The sequence below is a fragment of the Triplophysa rosa genome, linkage group LG8 (genome assembly GCF_024868665.1).
Source record: "Triplophysa rosa linkage group LG8, Trosa_1v2, whole genome shotgun sequence".
Classification (NCBI taxonomy): Eukaryota; Metazoa; Chordata; class Actinopteri; order Cypriniformes; family Nemacheilidae; genus Triplophysa; species Triplophysa rosa.
In genome coordinates, this window is record NC_079897.1 from 20,578,293 (window position 1) to 20,594,192 (window position 15,900).

At 38.1% G+C, this 15,900-nt stretch overlaps 1 protein-coding gene across 1 annotated transcript; it reads right to left on the minus strand.

Moving 5' to 3' along the window:
* Window positions 1–35: 35 nt before the first annotated feature.
* tmem145 (transmembrane protein 145) lies at window positions 36–15,879 on the minus strand. The gene is made up of 15 exons (XM_057339386.1): window positions 15,625–15,879; window positions 9,721–9,795; window positions 9,082–9,159; window positions 8,359–8,445; window positions 7,970–8,071; window positions 6,547–6,631; window positions 6,296–6,367; window positions 6,015–6,083; window positions 5,701–5,781; window positions 4,953–5,031; window positions 4,708–4,801; window positions 3,034–3,206; window positions 2,570–2,690; window positions 2,303–2,488; window positions 36–2,159 (listed from the first exon to the last, which is right to left on the minus strand). The coding sequence occupies exons 1-15, from the start codon at window positions 15,718–15,720 to the stop codon at window positions 1,926–1,928; spliced, it is 1,632 nt and encodes a 543-aa protein (XP_057195369.1). The 5' UTR covers window positions 15,721–15,879; the 3' UTR covers window positions 36–1,925.
* Between the last annotated feature and the right edge of the window lie 21 nt (window positions 15,880–15,900).

The following is a 15,900-nucleotide window of genomic DNA, read 5'->3' on the forward strand; positions in this document are numbered from 1 at the left end:
TATCTAAATGCAAAGCAAAACAGACAAATGTGCCGTTACAGTATAACAAAAGCATTTTAATTTGGCAAAAGGAGTATGTACTGCAAAGTCATTTGACACTTTGAAATGCATTCCATTCAGTATGAACAGTGCAACAGAAATGTGCTTAACTTGATCTCTCTGTGCTCCCCAATGTGCTGTGCTAATATCATATATTCAAAACGTGTGCTCTCTCCCTTTGCTTTGTGCGCACACTCACTCAAGCGATAGAAAAATCATGCCAAAGCCTTTTAAAGTAACCTGTTTTTTGGTGGCTTCCAGTTAGCTCAAGTCAGCATGTAAAAATGCACTGGTTTAAAATAAATCCACTGATTCAAGTTGGGTTCCCCTAAAAACATATTTGAAATGTGCCGTTATGTACATAACAGAAATATATTTAAAGCAGGTTAATTTCAGATGTATTGTCTAGTATATGGTAAAATGCATAACATTTGCAAAAAATATGTGGAAAAATAAATACAACAGTGGGGAAGGGACTTCTACAGATAAAACATTTTATCTGTACAGTACATTATAAAAGGTGGTAATAATTTACTGTATTGCAATATGGTTGCATTTACAAGGGACACCAATGGTAACGAAATACGTGTATAAACAGTAAAGTGCTCCATGCAGTTAATACAAAGTGTATCGAAAGAGTAGTTATATTTTCATGGGAAACTAAAGTACACAAGCATTACGACAACCCTTGTAGACTGATTAACAGCTGTGGTCAACATTTTGTGTAATAAAGGTGTAAATTGAATCTGAACTCAATAATAACACTCATACAGAGATTAGTCAAGTTCACAATTAACATTTTTGTTTTTGAAATCTGAAAATACAATGTTAGAGGCTGAAGATGTATTTTCTGAATTCCATGAGGAAATAATGTGCCGTGGCCTTATGGGACAGGAATTTCAGTAGAAGCAGTATGTCAATTGTGTTTGCCTTTTCTCGTGTCAAATACTGAGTATTTCTTAGGGCAGGGTATGCATATTCTGACATTGCAACCATGTTATCTGAAAACCTCTTCGAATGAAGTTGAAAATACACTTGAGTCAAACATAGCAACTGACACTTTGTATAAACCAACAAATGGCTTACTTGCGGTTAATTCTGTTTAGCAATCTATTTGATCGTATTTTAGCAAAAATTACATACTTCACCTTTATTTCTGAAAACTAGGCACACCCAAAATTACACAGAATATATCAGAATGTACTGTAGACAAAGCACAAACATGCATGGTATACAAATACTGCCTAGTTTTCCACAGTTAACTTGCAGTTTAATATGTTTGCAAAGTATCTAGCTATATTCAATGTGAATAAAAATATAAATCCTAAATGATCTGAACTTTACAGACAAAATGTGTTAATAAATTCTCAAAAAAAAAAACATAAAAATGTCTCACTGCTGTTCTTTTTCATTATGTAAATTCATATAGTAACGGCACCACTTGAAATGAACGAAGCATTATAAAATAGGTAAAGTGTTCATTGTACTGTTCTGTTACTGTACACATCGCTATCCTATTCACATTAAGCTTTAAATAACTATACTCTAGATTCGCTGTTGTCTCCGGTCACTCTATTGCACTGCCTATATATTATCTCTGCTTCTCCAATGACTCTCTGGACACTCGCTGAAATATTTATTGCTTCTTATTTTTTAGGTGCCGAGTGAGCGGGTTCCTGCCCTCTCCCTCTACGTCTCTCTTTGTTCAAGCAGCTCGTATTTCTCTTTACAAATTCAAAGATACATATGTTTTGGTAACTTTTTGAAAATGGCTTCCCTCTTGCGTCAATCGAAACTATTGAAATATTTAACTCTTTTCTCAACACTCAAAAGTAGATATTCTTGTTGCGTCTCTTCTCTGCATGCCCAATCCTTTACGGCCTGCTCTAGGCATTGGAACCCATCCTTGTGGCCCCTTGCATACTAAAATACTCAGTGAAATGGGACGTTAATCGAGGCGGAGGGGGGGAGTGGGCGGAGCTACGAGGCGGTATGGGAGGAGGAAGAGGGGAAAATGTGGACGTCAGGTCTGCGGTTGTTGTGATGATCTTATGCTCACTGTTCCTTGGCACTTCCTGTCCCTTCCGGGCCACCGTCTCATCGATGGTCTTAACAGGATCCTTAATAGGTAAACATGATTTATGAAACTGCGTTATTCTATTACTGTCCTGCCAGATTATCTGATCATGAAAATGTATGAATTTAACAGTAATTTCTTGAACGTTAGTTCAGTTTTTTTTCCCTACAACATTCAAATACTCACTGAGTGAATGGAAAAGAGCTCTGTGAAGTTTGGCTGAGAGTCTCCTAGAAAGGAGCTGTTCCCATAGGCATGATGAGGAAAGCTCTCTGCCCCCATGCCTTTGGGACTGGAGAGCAGGATCCCTATCTGAGACGTCCGTACGTGGTAAGGGAAGTTCTTATTGGCTGCTGATGGACGTGTGATTGCCTGAAATCACAGTGTTAGTCACATTTGGTTCATGTCTGAAATCATTTTATTTAATAGGGAATCAATAAACAAAAAACATACCAGAAAGACAACATGAGCATAGAGATGGATGCCGAGTTGGATGCCGTTGACAATCTTCTCCCTGGCCCAGCGAGGGATGCCAAAGTTGGCAATAAGAGCCATGACTGGCACAGCAAAAAACCTAAGGGTGGAAAAATAGAAACAGCTAGAGCAACAGTGACAACTAAAGCAATGGATGGGATGACAAGCACATATTCATCAAGATGTGTCATCAACTGTGCATAATTTGTTGAATTTCATGTATTGTTGAACTTCATGTATTATTGCACTCCCCCCTATATGAAATCAGTAGCGAGTGCATATTTAAATCAACTGACAACCCTAACAATAATAGATCTGTAGCTAAAGCATGATGCTGATATCTTGATGTCTTTGATCCCCATGGAAATGCACACTGATAAAATGATACAAATGTACAATAGATAAAAGCATCTGCCAAATGCACAAACATTTTCTGAACTCACCACAGAGTGTACGCTGTAAAGAAGGGGATGTAGAAAGGTTGTTTTTCAGGGTAGTGTTTGAGGGACACCAGAACGGCGTAGCAGAACCATACGTATGCGAGAAGCTGCAGACCCATTAGACCGTACCCTGCGGGGCTGTCATAAGCATACAGCACCTCGCCTGGATCAAAGAACTACAAACACAGCAGAGAGCGGTGAAATCACCTGCACTTGGCATCCCATCTGTTTGATTGATGGTTTTAAATCCAACCATGACACAAATCTGTTAGGCTGCATGAGAGGAAACCGATGTAACGTTCATCAAATCCAAACACCTAAAGCTGTATTAGAGCAAAAGGTGACATTAACAGAAGATGCAATAGGAGGTCCTCTCTGATACAACGCACACCTGTCTCTCTACAAATGGGTCACTCTCTATATCCGTCTCTTTATCTATCCCTCTATCTGCCGGGTTCCATTACAGCAGAACGACATGCTCATACTGAGTAACTCCATCTCATAGCCTAACATTATGTATAGACTAGCAGTAGGGTGCAGCATGGCATAGAGTCAACAGAGAAAATGAGACTGTTACACATTAGGTAATATGGAAATATGACATGAACGGCTACATTTTTGGTATTTAATTTTTGTTTTATATGCTGTGGTTATCTATCTATGATGGAGCCTTCTGCGTTTTAATATATGGGTGACATTGGGTTTTGAAGAAAAAGTACATATACTTGAGTTGGTCACCCTACACTGTAAAAAATCCCATAAAAAAAGAAAGTTTTCAATGGTTTTTCTTGTAAATTTGCCGTCTTGGTAATTTGACGGTTTTTGACTGCATTTCAAAATTAGACAAAAAATCCCATAAAAAAACGGACATTTTCCGGCAGCTGGGTCGCCAGAAATATATCGTAATAATAAAACGTTTTTGTAAAATTACATGTTTTTTTCCGTTTTTCTTGTAAATTTGCAGTATTTTTCTGTAACTTGACGTTTTTTGATCGTATTTCAAAAAAACTGAAATATCTGTTAATAAAACTGTAAAATTTCATATTTTTATATAATTTTTAAATTATGTGCAAAAAATCTGTAAAAATAACAATAAAATTCAGTTTTTTTACAGAGTAGATTTGCTTTTACTGCTTATTCCTTAAAGGTGCTGTGTATAATTTTTTGGAGGATCTATTGACAGAAATGCAATATAATATACATACTGTAACTATGTTTTCAGAGGTGTATAAAGACCTTACCTAATGAAGCGTTATGTTTTTATTACCTAAGAATAAAATTTCTATCATGGAATTCCCTTACATGGAATTTGCCATGTTGTTTCTACAGTAGCCCTAAACGGACAAACTGCTCTACAGAGCGCATTTCGTAAATACGTTATCTCCTTCGGCAAAGAAGGGGAAACGTGAGGACATCTTAGTGTTGTGCAACCACCATAGTGCTTTGAAGTGGAGGGGTGGAGTGAGCTGTTGATTGCAATTCACAACCTCACCGCTAGATGCCGCTATAGAATCTCCACATTGCTCCTTTAATTAATTATTTATTTACAATCAAGTCATTCATAATCAATGAATATTTACTGTTGGTCATGGGATGCAGGAAATACTAGTAAGTATTGTGCATTATAAAAGAATCATCAATCTGTAAAACCATAAAGAAAAAGACATTAAATCTTACCTCTGCTTCGTATATGAAGAGAATTATGTAGGTGATGGTGTACACCGTCATATAAATGGACAGTTTGACAGACCCACTGTGGCTTATTCTTGCCCTGGGTGACAAACAGTAGATGGCCTGTGATGAGTGTCACTCAGTGGTTCACAGTATTTGACAGATGCATGTCTCTGACAGCCGGGTCACATTAGCATGATTAGTCTTGTAAATCATTAACCACATTAGGGGACAAGTAAGAGACTCCCTACCTGGTAACTGTGAATCCCTTTCCCAAGAGAATCAGCATGAGCAGGAAAATCAGGAAGCTCACGGAAAAGAGTAATTTCCCTGGTGAGAGGAAAAGTCCCGTTGAGAGTTAGAGAGGTGACCACAAGTAGGTTACGCTATCAAATTGTTAGTGCTGAAATCGGGTCAGCATTTAAGGATATTTGCAGTCACACACGTTGCCGGGGCACAAAAAAGTGGATGCACTACCAGAATTTTGCAGGATTTTTCTAGTTGCTTTTATTGTGCAAATACAATGAATGGAGAGTAAGGATTTATAGCTATAAAGAGGATGCAAAAGCACTGTTTAAGTATTATTTATTCATTTGGCAGACGCTTTTATCCAAAGCGACTTACAAGTAGGAGAGCATATAAAAAGCTTATTTATTCAACTTTCATATGACGTATAAATCTCAATTATATGCTATACATATATTTATATTATAATAAACACGCACATTTATTTTGGAACGGATTCATCGCGAACTGATTAATTTGACAGCACTATAATTTTCCAATAATGCAAACATAAAATAAAAATGAATAATTCATGTCAATGTAGTTATTTATTTAGCAAGTATCCATGTAGTAATCAGAATCATTTACAGTCAGCTTGTCATTATCACAAAAATAGACCCCTTCAGGATGATACAAGAGGTTTGTGCAGGGGCTCGGTCAAGGTTTATTCTGCATTAACGACTGTCTGACTGTACATTACAGTGCTTTCCTCACCTAATATCTTCAGGCTGCCGTTCCCGACGCCATCCCTGGCATAAAGACCCCAGTAAAAGCAAAAGAAGAGCAGGCTCAACACTGGGAGAAAGGAATCAGAGAGAGAGGCATGGAGATAAGAGAGAAAAGATATACGTCACAGTGGAAGCAGCAACAAGAGGCCAAAGACAGGAGCGGAATGTGAGGAGGAGATAAGGAAGACATAAAGAAGAAGGAGACAAGAGATACTGTCAGGCATCCAGTGATGCAAACGGCAGTGTCTTAAAAGTAATGTGTGTTTGTGTGGAGCAGGCGTGTACAGTGGTCGTTCTCACCCTCGACTCCAGCCGCAGTCATAAACATCTTATAGGTGGTGTGGAGCAGCTGTCTTCCCTTTAAATTATCTTAAAGAATTACAAAGAGAGAGATTTAGGAGAGATGGATTACTAAAAGCGGAGAGACTAAAAGCAGAGATGCACCATAACATTTGTTTATGTGGAGGAGATGGCTAAAAATATCATCCAATTTAGCTCTGAATAATAAGGTTTGCAAATGATGTACCGAGATGAATAGAATCGAGGCTGTTATACAGTACATCCAGGACATTAAAACTTACAAGCAAAGTAACAAGACAGTGTAAACACAAAAGCAAATATGACCAGGAATGTGATGTCAGTCTCCAGGATGCCTGAAACAGAAATAAAGCATTTTATTAGACTCTTTTAAAATCATAAATGAAGCATTTTTGACTTCTATAGTTGAATTACTAAAATAGACTGTTTTTACGTTACATTTTTTTTTATGTAGCCTACATGTACACGTTGTCAGCTTTTGATGGAATATTACATTTCTCAGAATTTGTCTCACCAAATTCATCTGCTGAGAAATGCTGGGTCCAGAACGACTGTCCGTTGGTTAATGTCATTTCATATTCCAGCTGCAGCCCATCTCCCTGCGGTACACGGTAAAGCAAAAAAAAGATTGAGTTTAGAGGAGACAAGAGCAGGAGGTGCAAAACGAAGAGAGCGTTAAAGCGAGCGGGGAGCCGGAGAGAGCCATACAAACACAGAGTGCACAAATAGATCTTACGCTATAAAAGACTTCAAAGCAGCAGAGTTTCTAGCTGTTGAGAGGATTTTGGCCGGCTTAATAAAAGAGAAACACTTTGATTTCACTTGGCAGGAAAAACCCATTCTCTCTCCCTCTCTCCATCAAAAGGGTGAGGAGCATGAAGCATGGCCTATCACAAAATCAATGTGGCCAGAGATGGAGAGGCGAGAGAGAGCTGCACAAAGATATGGAGTGCGAGAGGCACGGGGAAAGGACGTTAGATGCAAAGTGAATGAGCACGAAAGGCAGAAGTGAGTAATCAAAGCCTGTAACACAAGCCCGGAGGTTCAGATATGTAAGACTGGGCAATGAGAAAGGAAGTACAAGGGAGACAGAAGAGAAATTGGCAGCAGGCACAGAGAAGCTCCCATAGCGACAATGCAAGGAGACAATGCTTAACTTCAGTCCAACAGGATTTAGTGGCGTGTCTATCAGCCTGCCTACGTTCATGAACAACCCTTTAAATTTTGTCCCATATAACCGGCTAAAGTCCCTTTAAATTGTGTACCAACTTCTGACATACAGGGCATATTTTCCATGATGTACAAAAGTAGTCAAACAAATCAGTGACCTGTGTATATTATACAAATCATATATGGCAGATATACTGTTTAATGTTAAAATCGACCAAAATGTACAGATTTTAAGATATAAAAAATAGAACCAAAACCATGAGAACACTAGACATTCGGCAGGAAATAATCCATCAGGCTTTTACGCATTCAGTATTTAAAGTATATATACTTCATCCAAAAATGAAAAATCTGTCATAAATGTCAAACCTGTATAAATGTATTTGTTCCAATGAACACAGAGAAAGATATTTGGAAGAATGTTAGCAATTTTCAGTTCTGGGACTTCTCATGCCATAGTAGGAAAATAAATATTGTATTTTTTTTGTTCTGTTGAACACATAATGAGATATTTTGAAGAATTAGGAAAACAAAGAGTTCTCGGGCACCTTTGACTACCATTTAATTCTTCCTACAATGGTAGTCAATGATGTCCCGGAACTGAAAATGACAAACATTCTTCCAAATATCTTTCTCTGTGTTCACCGGAACAAAGTGATTTATACAGGTATGAAACTACATAAGGGTAAGTAAATGATGACAGAATTTTCATTTTTTGGTGAACTATCCCTTTAACGCTACTATTAAAGTTTATTGTTAGCACTTACGCCGCACTTGCTGAGCGCGATGTACCACCATCTCTCTCGGACTGAACGAAAACTTCGACCTCCTACACAACTCAGCATGTCCTCATTGCCCTCTGTTTCAACCTGACAGAGACAGACCCAAAATATGTTGTTTAGTATAGAACCTGCAACACTGGTTAAAGATGTATCATTTTTAGGGTTAAAATATTACTTTTTTTCTCAAATCAAAAGACTTATCATTTTCACAAAAAAAAGGTAAACATTGTGGTGTCTTCAACAGTGCTTACTGTATTTCAGTGGCTCAACAGAGCTACACTGTCTCAACCGAAAGTGGGATCAAGTTTTTTGCAAAATCACTTCGCACAGACACAAACAAGTACAGTATATTAGGCATGAAAATGGTTTCTTACCACACAGCCAGACCAGGTGTAGCTGGTGGTCAGGTTGATGACTTGGTTGTTTTCAGGCCTCAATACTGATTCTTTTTGATAACAGTCCTGCAAATAAACAGTCACATAAATGTGTGCTTCCAAACACACATTTCAAAACACCCTACAACAAGTGTTAAAGTGTTCGTTCACCCAGAAATAATGTCATCATTTATTCACCCTTAAAACCTGTATATGACACTTTTTCTGTGGAAAACTAAAGATGATATTTTGACAAAAAAAAGGTTTTGTGTCCATACAATGAAAGTCAATACGAGCTAATGTTGTTTGGTTATCTACATTCTTCAAAATATTGTCTCTTGTGTTCTGCAGAAGAAAGAAAGTCATACAGATTTGGGAAGGCACGAGAGTGAGTAAATGATCAAAGAACTTTCATCTTTTGCCGAACTATTGCTTTAAGTGGCAGATTATGCAGATTTTGCTACATGGAAGGAAAAATCCTGGATATACAGTATATTAACGCAAACATGCACTGACAGCATGCATTTTGGACCATGCAGTGGGCTCTTAATCCATAGGGCATTGCTGACATATCTCTTTTAATCTTTACACTTTCTAGTTTTGAAGCCCTCAATAATGTGCTGTTCATGCACTTGGACTCTGTTCATACACACATAGACACAGTTTGTCAGTACATGCAGTATTTTCACACACAGACACAGGATCTGTCAGTCTATGTCTCACCTTGTCCAGACTCTTGTAGACAGATGGCCACTGAGAGCTTTCATCAAAGTACAGCAATATGTTCTGACAGCAACGGGACTTTCAGAGAAATAAGACAGAGACGGACAGACAGACAGAGGGATGAAAAAAGAGGGGGAAAGAGAGACAAGGGAGAGAGAGATTAACTGTACTGATAAATGGCTGACAAATACAGAAAGAAGATATAAGTCTGATAACAAATCAATTTATATAGCTTTATATTGGACAAGAGGCGCTCAATCCTGCATCAGGAGATGTACCTTCCCGAAGAGTTTGCTTCTAACAACACTCCCACACACCTGCATGTCATTTTAAGTGAACTTTAATATTGTGATCAGCTGCTTCACGTTTGTTTCATTAGGATTGGAACGTAAACTTTGCAGAAAGGTGGGGAGATCAGGATCGAGCGCCGCTGGGTTAAACTATTTACAGTGTTCTTACAGTGTTTAATGCTTGGAAATAAAATGAATAAACACAACGGAAATAAAACTTTGAGTGTTTGTAATGAAATAAACAAAAAAATATATAATGCAGCTGGAAACAAATGTATTTGTTGAATGTATGTGATCAGGAAAGACAACAACTGTAATTCAGTTACTCAGAGGTATAATGCAATCTTACCTTAGGGTATCGGAACCTAAAGTCCAATCGGCCAAAATCAGTTAGGAAGCAAAACCTTGTTAGAAACACCCAGTCCTGTGAAGAGGGGAAGGGAAACAGAAAAAAAATATATAGTAAGTGGATTCAGTTTTTCTGAATTTACTATTTATATGTATGTGTTTAAGTAACATTATCATTTTTGTTTCATTCTGTGAAATAGTGTCAACATTTCTACCAAATTCCAAATTAAATTTTTAGTTGCATGAGTTTGCAGTAAACTGAAACAGGACAAACTGGTCCAAATTACAAAAAATGTGCAATGCTTGCAGATGGGTAAACTGTACCGCTTGTCCGATGGTGCGACAGCAAACATTTTAAATACAAACAGTTAAGAATAGGCTATTATTTTATGGCAGCGGCCATAAGTGAAAATAGCAACAGATGCTATTTACACTAAGTTTAAATAGCAGTAGGTTCTGTTTACACTAAGTGAAAATAGCAGCATTTCTTATCGATATGCTACTTACACTAACCAAAAATAACTGTATTTTCTTTGGATTAAGTAGAAATAGTAGTTAGATGCTATTGGTACTTTAAAATTATGGCAGATAACGTTACTATTTGCACCTCCGTATTGTTGTGCATTAAACATTATGCAATAATAACGGAGTGTAAATCATTATATTATTTATAAAAAAATATTTAAATGATGGCAATGTATTGAAATATTATAGCACTACTACCCCTAACCTTACCCTAAACCAAAACTTTATGAATAAAAATGAATTTTAAGTCTTAAATCAATTTTATTGAAAACAAATGCCTTTATGATCTGTAATGTGATAGAAAAAGATAAAAGAGTGCTTTCAGCGAGAGGTGGATTAGAACCCCAGTCTCCAGTACCAAAGCTATATACAGACTTTACACCTTACACCACTAGAGTCACTGTTTGAAATGGCGTCGTTTTTACACTTTCTCTATTACAATCACATATTGGTGGGCAGAGCTAGTGCAAATAGTCTCTGCCAACAAGGCGGGCTATTTGTACTCAGTGTAAATAGACACTCCGTTATTTTTATATTATTCATATTTATAATATAAAATACCTCAGTCTTTTACATTGCTGGTAGAATGACATTATGTCATTCTTGAGGTTTGTTTCTGTTGAATTTCAACAGATGCTGGACTGGAATTGCCACAATACACGTAGAAATGCTGATTAAAGACAAAACTGGAGTCTCTTAATTTTTTTCTGGGGCTGTCAATATATAAGCCTTTATACACTGCTTATTTAAAACTGTACCTGTAACTCTGATCACACCCCTGCAAGCATCAAAAGCACCGTCTATAAGATACTGTATCTTATAGACGGTTTCATCTGAACAACATAAACAAACATTACTGCGCATGCGCACTTTTGTGACCCCCAACTTAACTTCCGGTACACATTCACAAACAATAGAGTGCCTGTAGATTATTTCCGACAACAATAAAAAAACCTAGAAGAACCGTTACTTGGCTAAACTTGTCTCTTCAATATTTTTAATTTTTGACTCCAATATCAAGCTCAACCGCAAGATGTCAATGTACCATACGGTTTCTTTAAATGCGACCACACTACAGGACCCAAACAAATTGTTTATTTAATAAAATGAAAATACAACAAAATTCAACAAATCGTTTATTTAATACTATTATCATACAATAAAATAATAATATAAATTAATATTTACATAAATTAAATTAAATATAACTAGTAATATTATAACACACTAGCCAAACACAAACCAGATGTTAACTGGGGGTCAGGTGCGCGCGTGTCCGATGAAACGGTCTATATGAGTTCTGAAAAGGTTCACTATTTAGACATGATCTGGTTGGTCTAGGAGACACTTTTGTCCACTTTAAGCGCACTTATATCAAGCACTGGCCCTAGAGCTTGCTCAAGGTCACACGATTCACTCCTTGCACAGATCAAACCAGTAAACTTCTGATTAAAATCCCTGAGTGCCCATGCCTACATCACCCCATCCAGGAAAAGTCACCTAATATCATAAATGAAATCTGATCTAATGCACCTATAACCATTTAAAGGCCTCCATAATGCACCGCAATAGTTCATGGGGTTAATAAGGTTTAGTATTCATAGATTTGGTTGGATCTCGTCTCATATACTCGTTCATTCCCCTTCTCCCAAACTTACACTGACAGACACACACACAGTCAGTGAAGCGTGAGAATGCACAAAGTGGGCTCAGCTCTTAGGCCCTTGTCTATATTAACTTCCTTTGCACTGTTGGTGGTTTCCATAACAACCGGTCTCCTTGACAATACGGGCCAGCAACCCTAAGACTCCCTGACCCAGAACTGAGCCCGACCAATCATTAAGACGAGTCAGGAGTCATGTGACCAAGCATGTGAAAGACCACCTTGTATCCATAAGAATGGGCCCACACAAACATACACCTACGGTCAGTCAGACGGTTAAACAAACACCTACCCGAAAAAGAAAAAACACCTCTGAAACCAAAAATTGCAATTCCTGACTATTGTCATGGCGACACATTGCACTTTGCAGCTGCTATAGAAACCACGAGAGACCGAACTCTCTCGCTCAATCCGTCCTATCCTCAGATTTATAACTAAAGCACAAAACTTACACAACCATGTTTTTATGTGTGTATTCTGTTCTTTTTTTATTCCCATCTGCCACATTTCTGCCCATATGTACTCTGACTTTATATCTCAGCAATTCTCTCTGCAACTGAGACCCGTACCAGATGAAAGTCCTCCGTTGTTGTCCCTCTGCGGTGGTGTTTCAGATAAGATTTGTGTATTTGTTTATAAGGGTACACTTAAACCGTACCGTCGCAGACCTGTTAATGGATGAATGTCGATTGTCTGCAGAACAGAATGTGTGTGTTGAGTTGCCGAATGGGCCATAAAGAGCACCCCTATTAATACCTGCCACCTGCCTTATACCCCCACAGACACTGCAAGTCATTGAAGCAGTCAGAGGGAGGCAAAGATACAGAGCATATAGACACTACATTAATCAAGCACTATATCCACATGCAGTATATCCGGTCACTTTAGCGAATCAGTGGCGGCCTCACCTTACTATGTCTTTCTGGATCTCTGTCCCGCTCGCTAAGCCTCATTAAGAATTAATTACCAATCAACTAGTCATGTCATCCTGGATCCATCGGGCTTTTAAATGATTCATTACATAAGTTGCACAATGGAGCAACACATAAATATACTCGCACGCGCTCACACACACACACCTACGTCAACCTGAGTGCCCCAGGGAAGAGTCTTATTCGCCTTTGGCGCTGCTGGTCAGCCATAGACTGTTACCTTTACAACCCACTGGCCATGATAGATGTGGGCTGTTCCTGAACTTTACTTCACAGAATGTGCTGGAATGAGTCTGTGACTCACGTACACCAGAGCATCAAATCCCCAAGCAGTTAAAGGTGAAGTTTGCCATTTTTTTCTATGTTCGAATATCCTCCTAACTTGATATAAAGATCTATAACTATACCATCTGCAGGTTGATTTGCCCGAAACGTGTGGACGGTGTAGGGGGTTAAACATTGCTCTGTTTGCTCCATATAACAACATTTGGGGATAGAGTTTGGGGCAGAAATGCCTGTCTGAGTGTTTGGGTATCAAACTTTTAAACTGCGACTTTTAAAATGTATATGACAAAACAAAAGAACACCTTTCTCTGTAGATATTAGAACATATGTAGACTGATCTCTTAAAGGGATAGTTCACTTAAAAATGAACATTCTGTCATCATTTCAAACCTGTATGACTTCCGCAAAAAAACCAAAAGAAGATATTTGGAAGAAAGCTGGTAACCGAACAGCGCTGGCACCCATTCACTTCTAATAAATGGACTCAAAACCAATGCAAGTGAATGTGTGCCAGACGGTTGACAACAATCTTCAAAATATCTTCTTTGGTGTTCTGCAAAAGAAAGAAAATCATATACATTTGAAATGACAAAAAGTATATGATGACATAATTTTCATTTTTCGGTAAAATATCACTTTGATTGGTTAAATGTAGCAGATGCATATTCAGCAAGTGGGTGATCATTGCATGTACATTAATAGTGTACATGCACTTCTGTTACCATGCAAAAAACGGATAAAACTTTAAAGCACAAGTGTGTGTGTGTGCATATGAGTATGGCAATGTGACAGAGCGACCTTGTAAGGAAACAAACAGAAGTGAGATTAATGGACTGTTTAACCGTCTCATACATAGCCCCTCAAACAGAGCAAGATCAGCATTTAGACACTATTGAACAGATTTGCACTGCATTACCCATTAGCCAGACAAAAAACATGAATTAGATCGCCCGCATAAATTATATTGCGTTGACATATTTGTCTGAAAGATAGAGAAACAGTCTGTATGATGTCCATCCTTGAAACATATAAAGAGTTATTTACAGCAGAAAATCTTTTCCATACAATACGTATGTGTGGCGACGAAGGTGTGTGGTGGAAGACACGATTTTTAGTGAATAACAATGTCTCTCAAACAAAGCTGAGTTTAAGAGGTATGAGATATAGTGCATGAGTCATCTTTTTTTACTTTTTGTCCTTTTGGAGTTTGATACCCACATTCACTTTCATTCTTTGGTAAAGATAAGCATGGACCTCTTGCGTGTTCCACAAAAGAAAGAAAGCATACAGGTTTGATTGAAACATCATGACAGTCAGTAAATAAAACCTTTGTGAGGGTCAAACATATAGAGAAGATGGATTTTGTCAGGAAATATTCCCCTTTAACGGGATGGTTCACCTGTCACAAATTACTCACTCCAGAGTTGTTCCAAATCTGTATACATTTCTTTGTTTGGTTGAACACAGAGAAAGGTATTTGGACGAATGCTTGTAACCAAACAGTTCTTGGAGCCCATTGACTACCACTGCAGGAAAAACGACAACGGTAGTCAAAAGTGTCCCAGAACTGTTTGCTGTCCTCCATTCTTCAAAATATCTTCTTTTGTGTTAATTATAATAATTATGAAGTATTTTTCCTATGGTAGTCAATTGGGTCCAAGAACTGTATGGTTATAAGCATTCTTCCAAATATCTTTCTCTGGTGACAGAATTTTTAATCAATAAAATAAGATAACTGCCAACTTTTACATTACCTCAGTCTCGCTTTTTTTTGCTTCATGCCAATATTTAGTTCTTGCACCGTGAGTTTATCAAATAGCCCCTTGCTTTTTTTCAAGGCTTTTCAAAAGCTTTTTTGTAAAGACTATCCGCAAGCTCGCTACACAATGCGAAAAAAACAACTCCCCAATAAGACACATTTTCATAAAAATCACATTTCAATATAATAAGTGACTGTAATCGTGAACGTTGCTGCCTATATTGCGCGTTATTTCTATGCCAGTTTGGGGCGCAGGGAGTTCAATTTGGACACAACACACACATTAATCCCGATTACACACTCTCACACGTACACAAAACACACGCTCACAAGCTACCAGCCTTAAATATGTTTGCACACCAGCATCATCATATTCAAACCCTCTATAACGGAATTATGATATATTAGAAAGATGAGCATAACGGTCGATGCACACCTGTAACGACAGTGTCAAACGGATGGCTGTTTCGACGCTTCAAGTTGACACTGTTAAAAATGTAGTTTTTTATGGCTGTTATACGTTTTGGGATGGAGTAAGCTTTCACTAGCTCACTATTATCAGGGTGTAATGATCTTGGCAAAGGATATTAAAGCACCAGGCGTCCAGATGAGATCAAATGCAGAGGCATTAAAATACACGCGCACATTAATAACAGATGCATGAGGAGATGCGCAGCAAACCCTGGCCAAACAATGACGAATTACCAGCACAACAGTATAAAATGTAAACACTCTGCTCACCTCTTTTGTATTGACGATACCTCTGACGTATTTTCCCAAAACTGACCCGACGCACAAAATACTGGACACCACAGCGAGTCCTAATACTTTCTCCATTTTCACCTGTGCAACGCGTACCGTTTCTTCCCTCTCCCTCCAGTATTGTGCAAGGCTGGCGGACTCTACGGAAATCTGCCCAGTGTGGCTGCCAGGTGCGCGTTCTCGTTCTTGCTCTCAAACGCATGTATCCCCAGTATTTTGGGCGGGAGCGCGCTTGATTTCACACGCTCTCTGACA

What these genes read in the sequence shown, in the direction of transcription:
- tmem145 (XM_057339386.1), bottom strand. Translation starts at nt 15,720, where the DNA reads ATGGAGAAAGTATTAGGACTCGCTGTGGTGTCCAGTATTTTGTGCGTC. An exon ending in ACACCTGGTCTGGCTGTGTG is followed by an intron (nt 8,072 to 8,358) that starts GTAAGAAACCAT and finishes TGTCTCTGTCAG; the next exon opens with GTTGAAACAGAGGGCAATGA. An exon ending in CGGCAGCCTGAAGATATTAG is followed by an intron (nt 5,032 to 5,700) that starts GTGAGGAAAGCA and finishes TCCTCTCACCAG; the next exon opens with GGAAATTACTCTTTTCCGTG.